General features: G+C 36.6%; 1 protein-coding gene across 1 annotated transcript in view; it reads left to right on the top strand.

The window, feature by feature from the left end:
- Positions 1 to 15501, top strand: part of znrf2b (zinc and ring finger 2b) — a 39147-nt gene that overhangs the window by 8371 nt on the left and 15275 nt on the right. The window contains exon 2 of the mRNA XM_039660932.2: positions 12293 to 12388. Coding sequence (XP_039516866.2) covers positions 12293 to 12388 — 96 coding nt within the window. The remainder of the gene's footprint in view (positions 1 to 12292; positions 12389 to 15501) is intronic.

The raw sequence follows: 15501 nt of genomic DNA on the forward strand, positions 1-15501 counted from the left end.
TCTTTGGATAAAAGCATCTGTCAAATGCATTTTGTAATTGGTCGTTTATGTGCTTAATTGTCGTGATATAATAATCTAGTACTAGAAATTCATTTTCAGGTGAAATATAACCCAAAGATGTTCTTGATATTTTTTTTTTTTTGAGATTCACACTACACCGTTTTTTACTCAATAAAGTGAAGTTTCAGCTATATACTGTATTAAATGCAGTGTAAAGTTTAAAAGTGTTTTATTTTTGTGAACTCGAATAAAATAAGTTCAGGGTACTCATAACTATTGTTTTTTATAAACTTAAATGAATTGAGGCAATCGGTTTCCTCAAATGAAATGGGTAAGCTTAACTTGTTGGGTTTTGCAGCAAACAACCAACCAGCTCTAGTTTATCACAACATTACAACATTTTAATAACGCATAACATGTCAATGGATTTTTTTTTTTTAAATCGACATTAAAATTTAAATGAATATCATTTTGAATTTGAGAAAATATGTAAATGTCAAGATGCATCTCTCATTTTTTTTTACTTTATCGCCCAAGTTTAGTACTGCTTCATATTTGTGCTGCACTTTGACAGCAACTACAGAGGGTCTCACTCTCATCACAGGCTTGTTTTAACAAGTGCTGATGATTTTCAATCTCTTGCTGAGGCATGACTGACTCCACATTCTTTTTAAAGGTATTTGCAGAGCTAAAAGTGTTTGGACTCTCATGCATATGGACAAGTTTATTATACTGGTCTGGCAGACCAACATCGAGGCTCTGGTTTGCTCAGGGAAAATTCAATGAGCTTGTCGGCATTTGTAAAGTTTTTAAACCCTGTCAAGAACTCTTATTATTCAATTACCCTCATGTCATTTTTCAACTCGTTTGTTGGTATTTCTTTAGTGGATCACAAAACATAATCAAATTACAATTTGTCCTCCTGCTGAAAATCTTTGTGGTTTTGGAGTTGAACCACCTTGGAAGATTCGGTATTGAGTGTCTTGTAGGACAGAAGGTACAAAAGAACAGCCGGTTCCCTCTGGGCATAAACAGGAAGAGGACGCATCAAAATCAGATGCAGAACAGACCCTATGGATCTGTTTATTCTCAAAAGAAGACTGCTGTGGGAATATATATGTATTTTTTCTGCCATGAATATTAGGTCTAATTCGGTAACTGTATCCATGATGACCTCTGGAGACTGAATTATAAATAGTCTCTAGTGAAAATCATTAAAATAATTTTTCATGGACATGCAAATAAATATATGGTGCCATCTGCATGAGATTTAATGATTATAATGGGAGTAAACTAGTTTTTGGGGGGGTTTCAACAGCAGATTAATCGGTCTTGAAGGAAAGTGACATGAAATTAGATTTCTTGAAACATTTTTGTGTTTACCCAGCTGTTGTTTGACTGATTCTGTGTATATACTAATGATTTTTCACCCAGTTAAAAGCATTTTTGTACCAGACACTATGCATATAAGAACACTACTCATATAGAGAACTTAATGTCACAGCAAAAGTACATTTTAAGAAATGAAAATGCTGGCGAAGACTTTCAGCTTTAAATAGACTTGTCATTTGCGGGAAGAGCTGCTCACGAACGGTTGCGACACTTATTTTTATAGGACTGTATCTTATTTTGTAACTTGCACATTGTCTGATGTTGAAGATTTTATAGTGTTGAAAAGCTGAATGGTATGCATGAGCGCTTGGATCATCTGAGCATCATGAAGGCAGGGATTTAATCTTATTACACTCTATAAGTCGTGTGATTATCTCTGCGAGCAGACGGCAGGCACACAGACAGCACTGTATCCATCATTACTGCTGCTCCATTCAGATGTTCTGGAAACAGCATTATTACATATAGAGTTTCTTTGTTTTTGTTTTTTTAAATCTTATGCACATTGTCATTTATGCATTTGGCAGATGTTTTTATCCAAAGTGAATTGCATTGGGTTCAAGTATGCGTTTGATCAGTTCATGTCCTTCTTGGCAATCAAACCCATGACCTTGGCATTGCTACCACAATGCTCTACTGTTTCAGCTACAGGAATACAGGATATAATTCGTTGCAATGATGCAAAACTTACTATGCACGTATAACAAATGGAATTTTTAAAAGGCTTATTTTAGCAAATTTGGTAGGTCATCCGCAGGTATTCTATCTATGCATGCAGAAAATGTGTGCACTATGGATTTGTTTTGGTGCTTCTCTCTTTTTCAGGTTTTCATTTATGCCTTCAATACTGTTATCTTGATTTTAGTCAAATTGCACCCAATTGGTTGGATTTGTACCTTTCAGATGAATTAAGAGTGACATTTTGGCCAATGAATTGACCAGAAAGTTCTTAATGCAAATTATGCAGACAAGCTCAAGACGTCTAGTTAATTGAGCTCAGAGAAAGTAAGTGTCCTGTCTCTCTCTCTTCACTGACTGCATATGGCACATTAGATGACGTCGCCAGTTGATTTCCCACTGGTTTGGTTTTATGGCAGGTGCGCTGTACTCAAGTGACTCCTGATTGCTGAATAATCACCATCTAATCTGCATTCACAAGATCCTTGGACTCTTGTGAGGAAGCAGTGATTCTGCTTCCTCTTCACTCATCCATGATGATAGACCTGTCGCAGTCTCTGCTGTTGGTGTATTGCAGAGGTCCGACCACACAGATGCGTACGATTTGACAAGATTGAAATCACATAGTTTCTGCTCCTCTGGGAAAACTGAAACCTCTGAATAGAGTTTGAGTTTTGTCTGATTTCAAAAGGAATTGCTTCTAAAGGTGATGATACATTGCTCACCTTGAATGCTGTTTTAATAATGCAAACTGCAGTTTGTTGTTTTTACATGCTGGTCAGAGAGTCACTTCCTGTCTAAGCTGTAAACAGGAACTGCACATAACCTGCTGTTGTCAGGTGATTTGAATACCTCTGTGTTCTCATTTCTATAGTCTGAGACTCAGAGAATACACAGTGTATGTCCAACATCGCTAGGATTGTGCTATCTAGAGCGAAGTGATATAGCAAAGAAATCCCATGTTAATTTTAGGATACTTGCAATATGTATTTTAACTTAGAGCTTCTGTTCTCATTTATATTGAGTGTAAAGGAAAGTGCTTGTGGTTGAATCCAATAAATTTCTCCTTTTGTTGTCCATGGAAGTTAATTTATGTAGGCTATGTTTCAGGGTAACCGCTTCCTCGCCTTCATTCAGCCCTATAAGGTGACGTTGTGTCACCTTGTCAAAATGTAGCATGTTTACAGTAATTTACAGTAGGATGCCTCTGACATTTTTTACACTAAATGGCCGTTTTATTCCCCAGTCCATCTGCTCGTCTGTGCTGACAGCTTTATGAATTATGAATATCTCCTCGGGACCCTCACTTGAATCGGCCTCTCCATCAATGGGACTGACCTTCAAATGTACTGCACCGCTCATGTGTTTTTTTTTTTGTGTCAGTAGTCTATTTTTTTTTTGGCCATGTAAGTGCACAATGTCTCTCACCTAGGGCTGGGTTATTAAAAGATAACGAAAATTATCGTGATACAATTATCCACAAAATATGGTGTGTGTGTGTGTGTGTGTGTGTGTGTGTGTGTGTGTGTGTGTACACATACATGCATATCTATATATATATGTGTATATATAGCCCTGCTCAGCCTCTCACCATTGATAGATAAACTCTGAATTACCCATTCAAGCACACAGTATTGACGTGCGCCATTGAGCTGTTGCTGTGCTGAAATCTATTTGCCAGAGGGATTACAAGGCATTACAAGTGGGATTTTTTTGATAATCTGTTGTTATTTTTTTTATCCACCTTGTGTGTGTTTTTGTCCATGATGTCTGAGTCCGCAGATCAGCTCTCTTCACACTCCCTCAAACTTCATCAATTTCCGTACTATGGATGAAAAGGGAAATTGCAGGCCGAACCCTGTGATGTTGTTGTGTTTGTCTAGCGTTCTTCTGCCTGTGTGCTCATCATTGTCTCAGCGATTTAATTTTATCATGATTACGTCAGACACACACACACACGGTGAGAGCGCGAGTCCCCGCGCAGACGGCGCGTCTGCTGCCAGAGACATGGATCTCGTCTGAGAAGATGGGGCGATTAAAGGTTTAATAAAGACACCTGACGCAATGGAGATATTAAGCTTTAGCCTCAGATCATGAACAAACACAGTCTCTATTGTTCACTGTCACCAAATATACTGTATTTATTGACTACATGAGAATCAACTTCCAACTGTGGTTCTTGTGTACTGTAGAGCTGACTATAATTTTACTTTTTACCTTGTTTATTGGATTAATGGTCAGAGTGAGTCAAATATGTCATTGTTAGTTTGGCTTTGTAAATAAAAAAACGGACTGTGATGCTTTCAAAAATATAGATCTGTTTGTTTGAGCATCACAACTTTGACTCATCCAGTAGGGTGAGTTTGGGGCGTGGGACTATCTATTTGACCAACCAATGGCAGATATGGAGATTATTTGGGTTATTTAGGCCTTTGCATTTGATCATGGGCACAAATGACATAGTTCTGCATTGGAGCTGCAGTATAAAAAGCTGTGCAAATGCATTTTTTCAGCGCACCCACTCTGAAAGTTCCCAGTTCCTGATTTCATGCCTCAAGAACAAAACAAAAGTAAATTGTCCACTTTCACTGCATTTTTTTTTGTCTTACTCTCAGTATATGGGTTGCACTCCCCATCTGATGTAGACCGTTTAAAGAACATTTGATTTTCAGGTACACTGCACAATGAATACTGATATAAGCAGTTATGCAGGTGGGGTTTGTTCTTAGAAAGTAGACGGGATGGAAGAGAAAGAGGCATATTGCTATGAAACTATAGATCAAAGGTGCTTTTTACTGAAAAGCTCTTAAAAGGACAAAAACCATCAGAAAAGTTGTTCATATGTCTTTCTTAAGTCATATGATGGTGTGAGAAATAGACTAAAATGTAACTTGATGGCTGTTAACTTATTAACTGTAAACATATATGTAAAGTGTTAATATGAGAAAAGGACAACTAGTGGGATGTAAAATTCTAAAATTAAGACTACCATTCTAAAGTTTGGAATAATTACATACTTTTTTTGTTTTAAAACATTTAAAAAAAAAATAATGATGATAATATTACTTGTTGTGTTTGCTTGGTTTTATTGTATTTATATGATATTTGTATATTTGTAATTTAATTTTTGCAATGAAAATAGCCTTAAATGCTGACACGTATTAAATAAAACAATATCTATTTTTGTCTATTATGTCTATATTGTGACATTTTTACACTAAAAAACTAAAAAAAAAATATGTTTGATTTGATTTCTGAAGGACCATGGGATGCTGAAGACTGAAGTAATGGAGAAAATTTAGCTTTGCCATTTTGTTTTGCCGTTTTTTTATTATTATTATTTAAAACTGTTCTTTTAAACCATATAAATAATTCACAAAATTACTTTTTTTACTGAAGTTCAAATATATGCAGCATTAATGTTTAATGAACAAAAACAATAATTCCAAACTTTTGACTTGATAGTACATGTATTTTTTGATATTAAACAGATTTTTACATATTGTACGATACGTACGATATATATTGTATCGTCACTAGGGTATCGTTTGAATTTGAACGATTCCGATTCCTTGTTTCGATTCCGGTTCCTAACGATTCTCGATTCTGATTCTTTTAAGAGGCAGGGTCAAAAAAGTTTAGCTAACCTTGCTAACCAACGGTCTTTCTGAAGGAAATAATCCTTTCTGAAGGAAATAATCCTGTCACAAATACTCCTTCTGTCACAAATTTTGCATTTTGCCGAGATTTCGTTATTTTTAGAAAAGTGAAGCCACACTTTGGACCGCTGACGTAAGCTACTAATGTTCGACTCGCGCGGTTATGCCAACACTTCCGGTAGACGCTTCTTCGTTGGTGTTGTTCAGCGGTTTCTTCTTCCGCTCGGCGGACTGTGAATATTGAAACTAGGAATCGAAATTTTAACTTTTGAACGATTCCGGGAAAAACGAAAAGTTAGTCCCGATTCCAATCGATACTCGATTCTCGATACCCAACCCTAATCGTCACTCAAGTGGTCGAATTGGGAGTGTATCGTCCCAGCCCTAGTCTTAACATCTTTAGCAGACTTTTCCTCACTTATGCAGATGAAAATATTTGAAACTGAAGAGTGAAAACTACAGATAGTGCTGCCATAACAAATGCCTGTAGATTATGTAAACCTTGTTAATCATGACAGTAAAGCTTGTTTAACTCTTTTGAATGTCCTTAAAGGAAGACAGTGTATAGTATGTGTTATAGGCTACGTGTCTGACTGCATGATCACCACAGAATAAAGTTTTATTCCTTCAGTCTGTATTTCCACAGTTTCCTGCAAAAATCAACAGCTTCCGTCCTTTCCCAGGAGAGAGACTGTAAGTAAGAATGCAGTCTTAACATAATTCCCCACTCGCGTGCACTTCTCCCTGAGGAACTCTGCCTCTTTGCTTTACTCTACTTTTCATCCAGACACAGTCATAAATTCCCAGTGAGAGACGTTCACAGAGCTGCATGTGTGAATCGCATTCATCTCTCTGTGAAATATAGTGAATGCATGATTACTGAAATGGGTTTGTACTTTGTACAGCAGGGAGAGCCTGATGCTGATCAATAAAACTCGGATGAGAGAAAGATGGACCAGTAGTGGCACCTGCCAACACGGCCTGCATTTTTAAAGGTTACGTTTTCTTGCTGACTTGATGACAGTTTTATGACAATGTTGAATTATTATTGTCTTGTATTCCGAGGCAAATGAAAGTCACTGCAATGTGAAGGTACTGATGCTTGTCATAAGAGTTTCAAAATGTATTAATAGTGCCAATTTGTGCCGATTTTGAGTTTATTAGGAACACCATACTAATACTGTGTTTGACCCCCTTTCACCTTCAGAACTGCCTTAATTCTACGTGGCATTGATTCAACAAGGTGCTGAAAGCATTCTTTAGAAATGTTGGCCCATATTGATAGGATAGCATCTTGCAGTTGATGGAGATTTGTGGGATGCACATCCAGGGCACGAAGCTCCCGTTCCACCACATCCCAAAGATGCTCTATTGGGTTGAGATCTGGTGACTGAGGGGGCCATTTTAGTACAGTCAACTCATTGTCATGTTCAAGAAACCAATTTGAAATGATTCGAGCTTTATGACATGATGCATTATGCTAGAAGTAGCCATCAGAGGATGGGGACATGGTGGCCATAAAGGGATGGACATGGTCAGCTGGTAGGCCGTGGCATTTAATGATGCCCAATTGGCACTAAGGGGTCTAAAGTATGCCAAGAAAACATCCATTACACCAACACCACCAGCCTGCACAGTGGTAACAAGGCATGATGGATCCATGTTCTCATCCTGTTTACGCCAAATTCTGACTCTACCATCTGAATGTCTCAACAGAAATCGAGACTCATCAGACCAGGCAACATTTTTCCAGTCTTCTACTGTCCAATTTTGGTGAGCTATTTCAAATTGTCGCCTCTTCTTCCAATTTGTAGTGGAGATGAGTGGCACCCGGTGGGGTCTTCTGCTGTTGTAGCCCATCCGCCTCAAGGTTGTGCGTGTTGTGGCTTCACAAATGCTTTGCTGCATACCTCGGTTGGTTATTTCAGTCAAAGTCGCTCTTCTATCAGCTTGAATCAGTCGGCCCATTCTCCTCTGACCTCTCGCATCAACAAGGCATTTTGGCCCACAGGACTGCCGCACACTGGATGTTTTTTCCAGAGAATGTCCGAGTGTATTGGGTTAGCTGCACACTGTGATTGGCTCATCGCGTTTGAGGGCGTGGCTTAGCCATAGGTCAATTCAATCAGCAAAAAAGATGTAGGCCTACTGTAGCTTGGCAAAATGTATTATGCAATAACCACAGAAGAGTGTGAAATTCAACTCATTTTGTTGCAGTACAAATTGTTCTTGCATTAAAAAAGAAAGATAAACATTACAAGTTTTTTCTGTACAGCGACAGCTTTGAATGTGTTCTTCTGGAGGGTTTTCTTTTATGGTCATTGTTCTCTCAGCCATGGGATCAAGCCAATAGGTTTGATGGCCGATTTGCCAGCAGGGGTAACTGCTACTATTACTCTGCTGTGATTTGTGGCAGGGTGGCTGTCCCTCAGGAGTCCTCCAGCAATAATAGTTTACTGTAAATAATGCTCAGCACTTAGTGACCGTTGTACAACGCTCCACAGTTGTTGAAGTCATTAAACACTGGTACAGCTGTAATGAGAGCAGACGGGCAGGAGTTGGGTTTCAACTTTGCTTTTGTCCGCTGTTTAAAGCAGGTTTTGTGTACCTGGCGCAGACTCATTTTACTCTACAGCCTGGTGTTATTCTGAGAAATAAGATAGCCTAAAGTGCGCTTATGATCTCTGTTCAGTCTAATCCTCAACTAGTGTTCCTTTTCAGGCCTTGTTAATGTTCTTTAGGGACAGAAGTTTAGTGTAAGGCATAATTCTGATTCATCCCGATTCCACTTAAAGATTCCCTTAATAAGCCATTATTATTTTTGAAGGAGCACCAACACCTTGAATAACTATTCTTAATGAGATCCTAAACAAAAATAGTGAGGGTAATAAGGGTAAGCTCACACTACAGGACTGTAAGACTTCTGACATTTCTGTGGTGTTCACACTACACAACATGGTTTCTTTTTTTGTCATCTGTCATAGTCTTATAGTCTTAAAAATGTAGTCGCTTTCTCACATAAATTCTCGTAAAAACCTCATGCAGGTGTTTGAGGTGTTTCCATTAATACCATCTGCACTGTGATTGGCTGGTTTACTTCCACCTTGTCGTTGCACAAACTACAAGATTTATGGTCGATAATATCAAAGTGGTTTGAAATTGTTCCAGTGTCTGTGACTGCTCAGACTTTGGAAAAGGCAAAATCTAGCCAAACGTTGTGTGTGAGCTTGCCTTTACCTGTCTCGGATGTCATCTTTTAATAGTTACCGTATATGGATGAGGTCAGTCAAAGGCACGTCTGTTTGAGTGGTTGATAATGATATCTTGATCACACGTTTGCATGTTGCATAACCTATAATAACTGTGTATCATTATATGGCTAGTTGCGTTGCATTTTAATTTAGCATTGTTTTTACATGCTGTCCATGACCCATTTTAGGATTGTGACCCACTAATATAGGGTTTTCCAAATGTGGGTTTGTGAGTTGATAAAAATAAAATAAAACAAAATAAAAAATAACTTCAATTTAGTAAAATAAAAATGAGGCTGCACAATTAATAAAAATGAAATAGTAGTAGGAATAATAATACAAATAATAGTTTAGTAATAGTGAGCATGATGATGATAATAATAATAATAATTATTATTATTATAAAAAATATTTTAGATTTATTTTAATTGAACTTTTTAATTTGACATTTAATTTAAATAATAATTATTATTAGTAGTAGTATTCATATTATTACTGTCATTATGAATAATATACATAATTATTGATGTGTCATTAAATTATTAAAATATTAACTTTAAAATCACTTTAAAAATATTTTACTTACGGTGTTTGGCTGACCTTTTTGGGGAATCCCTGCTCTAATGTATATGATACCTAGATGAAGTTGAAGTCCCTATAAAACACAACAGTTATTCTATATTTTTCTGAATTAGTTAAATTATTATCCATGTAGCTCAATTTTAGTTACATAAAACTTTTCACAATGGACATTGTTCCGAATCAACTTTCCAGAAAAATATTGCAGTAATAATATCTTTAATTCTGAAAGGTTCTCATTTAGCCGTTCAGTAAACAGAAATGTATGCTTTAGTAGATAGATAGGTCTCCTCATAGCTGTTTTCTTGACCGTGAAAGATGTCAAGCTGTCATTTGTGTCTCCTCTTCTTTAATAGCACATTTATTCAGAACACCCGCAATGCATGTCACATTCAAGTGACTGTAAATTGTCACAAGGTCGTCACGGGTCAGTGGTGTCACGACGCCCTCAGACTTCTTCTCGGCACAGCTGCCAGTGAATCATATCATTGAGCGTGTTCATCCAGACTCAGAGAATGTCTCATATTGTCATAGTTCAGCTGTATTTAGCCTGTGTGTTTCAGTTGCCCACACTGAGACCCGACTCACTCCACGCCAGACAAACCCTCTTTATTGTGCGTCTCGCTTACTGTCTCGTGCCCAGCCTTGTCTTTTAGAGAGTGATGTATGTCTCGAGACTGGTCTTGAGACCACTTTTATGTGGTCTTGTCTTGGTCTCGGACCTCTCGGTCTCGCTGTCTCAGATTTAACAATACAATACTACAATATCCATGACAATATCCCCAACGGATTGAAGCGCGCTTCAGAGTGAAGACAGAGCCATATGAGAAAACACCTTATCCACGCCACTGATCGCAGCGGCAAAGAGTACTTGATTTAAAAAACACATATCATGTTCAGTTATTGATGTATTATTATTTAGTAAAACACATATCAGTGACATGATGGGTTTTAACTTCATTCAGGATATTTTGGGTAACTGCACAACTGACCGATGAATTTGAGCGCACTGCCAACGGTGTGTGTGTGTGTGACTTCCAACTTTCGGATCCTACACTTATAATTTTGTTTTTAAAAATATAATTATGTTTTTATAAATTGCAGAATGGATTCATTTGGAGACTTTGCAATCAGCAGAGATAGGCAGGCAATGTAAAACAAAATTTTACATGTTATTGCTTAGCTTCAACATCACATTTGTTTTTTTTTCCCCCTCTGGTCTCGACTTGGTCTCGATGCCCTCTGCTGATGAAAAAATGCTGACGAAATCCAGTCATAAAAAAGGAATTTACTGTATATTTTTGAGGAATAGATATAAAGCGGTTCAGTACACTTGAAATCAAATCGCGATGTTGACCACAAAGACTATTTAAATACGAATCCTGCTTGCCTTTTTCCATGAATAGTGCAGCCGACGCACTGTTTCATTGACGTGTGACGCTTGCGCTGTTTTTTGCCTATATGAAGACATAAATGCATAAACTTCCTCTCCAGGCTCTAGATTAGAGCCAGACTGATATATCGGTTGGCCGATATTATCGGCCGATATTAGGCATTTTTCAAATTATCGGAATCGGCAGTTATAATGGCCGATAAATAAATATTTCAAAAATAAAATAAAAACGGACGAAAAACGCTTGAACCATGTCATGAGTGTTGGAGTTGTATAGTTTGTCCACCAGAGGCCACTCTACACCGTCCCTGTTGGCAACACTCGTGTATAAGGCGCCACACATCCTGTGCATAAAAGTTAGCTTAAGTTAGTGTGTGAAATCTAACGATGCCAAGTGTGCGTTGCAGACTGTCGTTCTGTAATGGATTTAGATTAGAATCTCTAAATAGCAGGTTTTAGAAGGCAGGCAGCAACTGATGATTGAAAATGGTTTGATGTAGCTTGATGGAAAGAATTTAAAAAGTGCAGGTAAAGGGATAAGCAAGCTGACATTGTAATTATAAGGTAGCTTACAGGCAATGTAGGTACTAATTATTATTTTATTTATCAGACCTTTAATATATTTTGATGTTGTGACAATAAAAGAAATAAGTTTCGTTTTAAAATGCATTATCATATTATTTTAGTTAAAACTCATAAATAACTACAAATTACTAATGTTAGGGAAATCTGTTAATTTTTTTGTTGCACGTTTCTGAAAAAAAAAATATATATATCGGCCGATAAATCGGATTTTAAAACCAACAAATATTTGGATCTGTATCGGCCTTCAAAATCCTTTATCGGTCGGGCTCTACTCTAGATCCACTCTGAAAGTCACTTTGTGATCATTTAACCGCTTCATTTGAGAAACTATCATCATGACATAAACACACAGAAACTCAAAAGGTCTTCGTGGCAACCCGTCAAAGTAAAATTTCGGTTTAACTTGACAGAAATATATTACTGTTGTTGTACAGTAGAATTTAGATATGTCCTAATGTTAAAATATACTAACACTAATCCAAATAAATTATGAATTTTTTTAACAAAACTTAATTTAAGGAATAAACCATGTTTTAATTTTAAAAGTAAAGCTCATTGTGCAGAATGTTATTTTACAAAAAGATATTTTTTTCTGAAATGAACATGATTCCCCCATAAACTTATTATGAATTCCAGGTTTTTTTTGTCTCCGTTTTAAATGCAAAAACTGTGTGTGAACAGCCCATTATTGATTCTTCATTGCAGTCCTAAACTCATAGTGAGCTCATATTATTTTTCTGTGTTGTTCTCCACAGGTTTCAAGTGCCCCGTCTGCTCCAAGTTTATCTCTTCAGATGAAATGGACCTTCATCTGGTCATGTGCTTGACGAAACCTAGAGTGACATACAACGGTGAGAATGTTTGTGTTGCTGCCTGCTTCAAGTGTTATGCTTATACAGTGGAAAATATGTTGGAGTCTCTCCTGCAAAGAAAGAAAGGCATTGTGTTTGGATGTAATTCCGGTTCCAGAGGAGCGCGTAATGCTGTAATTATCTCTGGCTCTTGCTTCTCATGTTCAGGCCTGGCAGCCACCTCTCACTGTTTTATAGTCCACAATCTATCCGGCATAAGCGGACCGATTTGGCTGCTCGCAAAAGGGATTGGTGATTTGTTGCAGTTTTGTGCGTTCATGTCAACATCTAATTTTCCAGCGATTGCAGTTTGTTTCTTGCACAGAAACGTGCCGTGACATGCTGTGATGAGGAGCTTTATTTATGCTGAGTTTGTGTTTTATGGAGTGTCTTGCAGGTTTAATATATTTAATGTTTGTTTATCAAGGTAACCTGTCTCCTCGCACTAGCACGCAGACATTATCCAACTGTTAACACCTGGCAATTTAGCTAAAATAATACCTAATTATTTAATAGCTTTTTGATAATATTCAAAATTTAAATTTGTGTATTTCCTCAAAAAAGTACTTAAGAGTGATATTATTATTAGTAGAAGTAGTAGTAGTAAAAATTATATTTCTGCATTTACTCTAAAGGTTATATTATAATTTTTTATAAATTATATATCTTTGATAAGTTTAGATGAAATGCATAATTATACATTTCAGTAATAATAATGATAATATTTATTATCAATTAATATTTCCTCTAAAAGGACTTAAAAGTCATTATTATTAAAATATATATATTTGTGCATTTCCTTTAAAAGCACTTCATAGTTATATTTTATTATTATAGATAATAATTATAGAAATACATAAACTAAATGTAAGTTTTCTAAAGAGCAAGTCATTAAAGTCATCATTCCTTGTCATGAAACTAGTTTAATGACTTGCTCTTTAGAAAACTTAATGACCAAATACATTTATTTTATGTATATCTATAATAATTATCTATAATAATAATAATAATAAAAATATATAGTAATATTTTTTTTTTTTTTTTTGCAAATACAATTAAAACCCATGTTGCTTAATTTTATGTCACCAGCAAAATTATTGAATTTGCCCTGTCTATATCTATATATTCTCTCATCAAACATTTTGAGTGGATAGCTCATTGCTATTTTAGTCAAGCCCGTCTGGGTCTTTGAGGGTTTAGTCCTGCCTGTTGCATAAACTGCTAAGACTAGTTTTACAAGTTAGTCATCAATTTTTTTTCTTTAACACCGTTTATAACTTGAAGTCAGTTAATTAAAAGCACAGATTGGTCTTATTTGATTCCAAAAATGTATCAACTGCTAGTTGATGATCATACTAAGACACAGTTGCTATTTTTATGCAACTGGTTCCTGATCTTGCACTATCTGTTGAATGTGAGACCTGACGTTAATAGCAGGCGTAAATGGCTTCAATGGCTTTCTACTGACTCATTTATTATTGTTTTACAATAAGTTTATAGTTGGTATCATATAGAATTTGTTCAGCCATAATCCTCAACCTGAGCGTGAATTTGTCCCCTTTTCCTGTCTGACTCGTTTAGTCATCTTGTTATTATAGCCCTTTGTCGTGTTTTTAGGCATCGTCAGTTTCCATAAACTTGACGGGACAGATAGAGTCCTCCGTGCAGCTGGGGAATGTGCCAAGCTGAGAGATGTTATAATGAAAAATCTGATCTAAAACAACATGAGATATCCAGCGGTTCGTGGCGTAGCTGCCAGGTTTGTGTGACGGAGAACAACCAAAGGGGGGAAAAGTCATCAACAGAGCTGTATTTACTGAATAACGAAAAATTATTACAAAATATGAAGTAATTAAACATGATATATCTGCAAGGCTTTATGGTTTCAACCACTCTTTGGTTTATTCCATTAATCACCTTTTTTTCATCTATTGAGTCCCTCGGTGCTTTACCGGGTCCACAGATATCAGACTGCTGGGAGAGTTTTTGGCTGAGAGTGATAAATGCCCCCCTGGCTCATTCTTCCTCCCATTGACGACAGCAGCTAATTTTAGTACATCAACACAACAGCATTAAAAGCTGCAAATAAAGCAGCGGTAAAATGAAAATCAATGGGGCTGGTTGAATGAGGACGTCTTTCTCTAAAACCTCTGTGTTTGCTGTTTTTGTGAACATTTATCCTTCCATAATATATCCTTATTCTCAGTTCTTCTGGATTGTTTTAGTATATTGATAGGTAGTGTACTGAATATTATGCAGTATAAACTAGTATTCCAATCCATCCGCAGCACATTTAATCTCTGTAATGTGACGTATTTATGATTGGAAATTGAGTATTCGGCACTAAAAATGGCTTTCAAAGAAAAGCAGTCTTTCATATAGTTAAAAACAAATTGTTAAATGTTTAGGTATATTACACATATATATACATGCATGCATGCATACAATGTAAAAATAAATATAATTCATACTTAAGAATTGTGTACTACTTACTAGGACATTTATTAGGGAAGGAAGCAAATATAAACTGGATTATGATTGCAGGTTATCTTTAAAGTTATCAAAAGTACTTTAAAGGAGTCAAAAGTTACTCTATTTATTTTCTTAGCTCGTGTTATTTTGGTCCTGGTCTCATTAAACAATTTGTCTGTGCATATTATTACGGTATAAAGAAAAAAATGTTTGTCTTTTATAATCAAAATAGAGAAAAATTGGATAAAATCAAGTTCTGTCCTTCTGTGTTTCTCGTTCAACATTAAACATGTCAGATCATGGGTGACGTTACATGGTGAACATAGCCAGTTCTTGAGGCTTTTGATAGCGGGATATGGCAGTGTCTGTGAGTTTGGCTCTCCATCTATTGCCTCTCGCTGTAGCCCACAGAGTACCAAACACCAGATGCATGCTCTCCCTCCGGGGCCCGTCTCGACACAGGGCCTCTGCTGCTAATCTGGGCCAAACACACTCACAGCACCACACGTAGAGCACTTGGCAGTGAACATAATAGGGCAGATGATGAATAAACTGCTCTAGTGCCGTATCTCTCAGATGTTTGGAAGGAAGCAGTAAGGAGCCAGATGCTTGCCACATTTATTAAACACTCTCAGCAAACA

This window comes from Pimephales promelas, chromosome 12 (genome assembly GCF_988280905.1).
Source record: "Pimephales promelas chromosome 12, fPimPro1.hap1.1, whole genome shotgun sequence".
In the NCBI taxonomy this organism is placed as follows: Eukaryota; Metazoa; Chordata; class Actinopteri; order Cypriniformes; family Leuciscidae; genus Pimephales; species Pimephales promelas.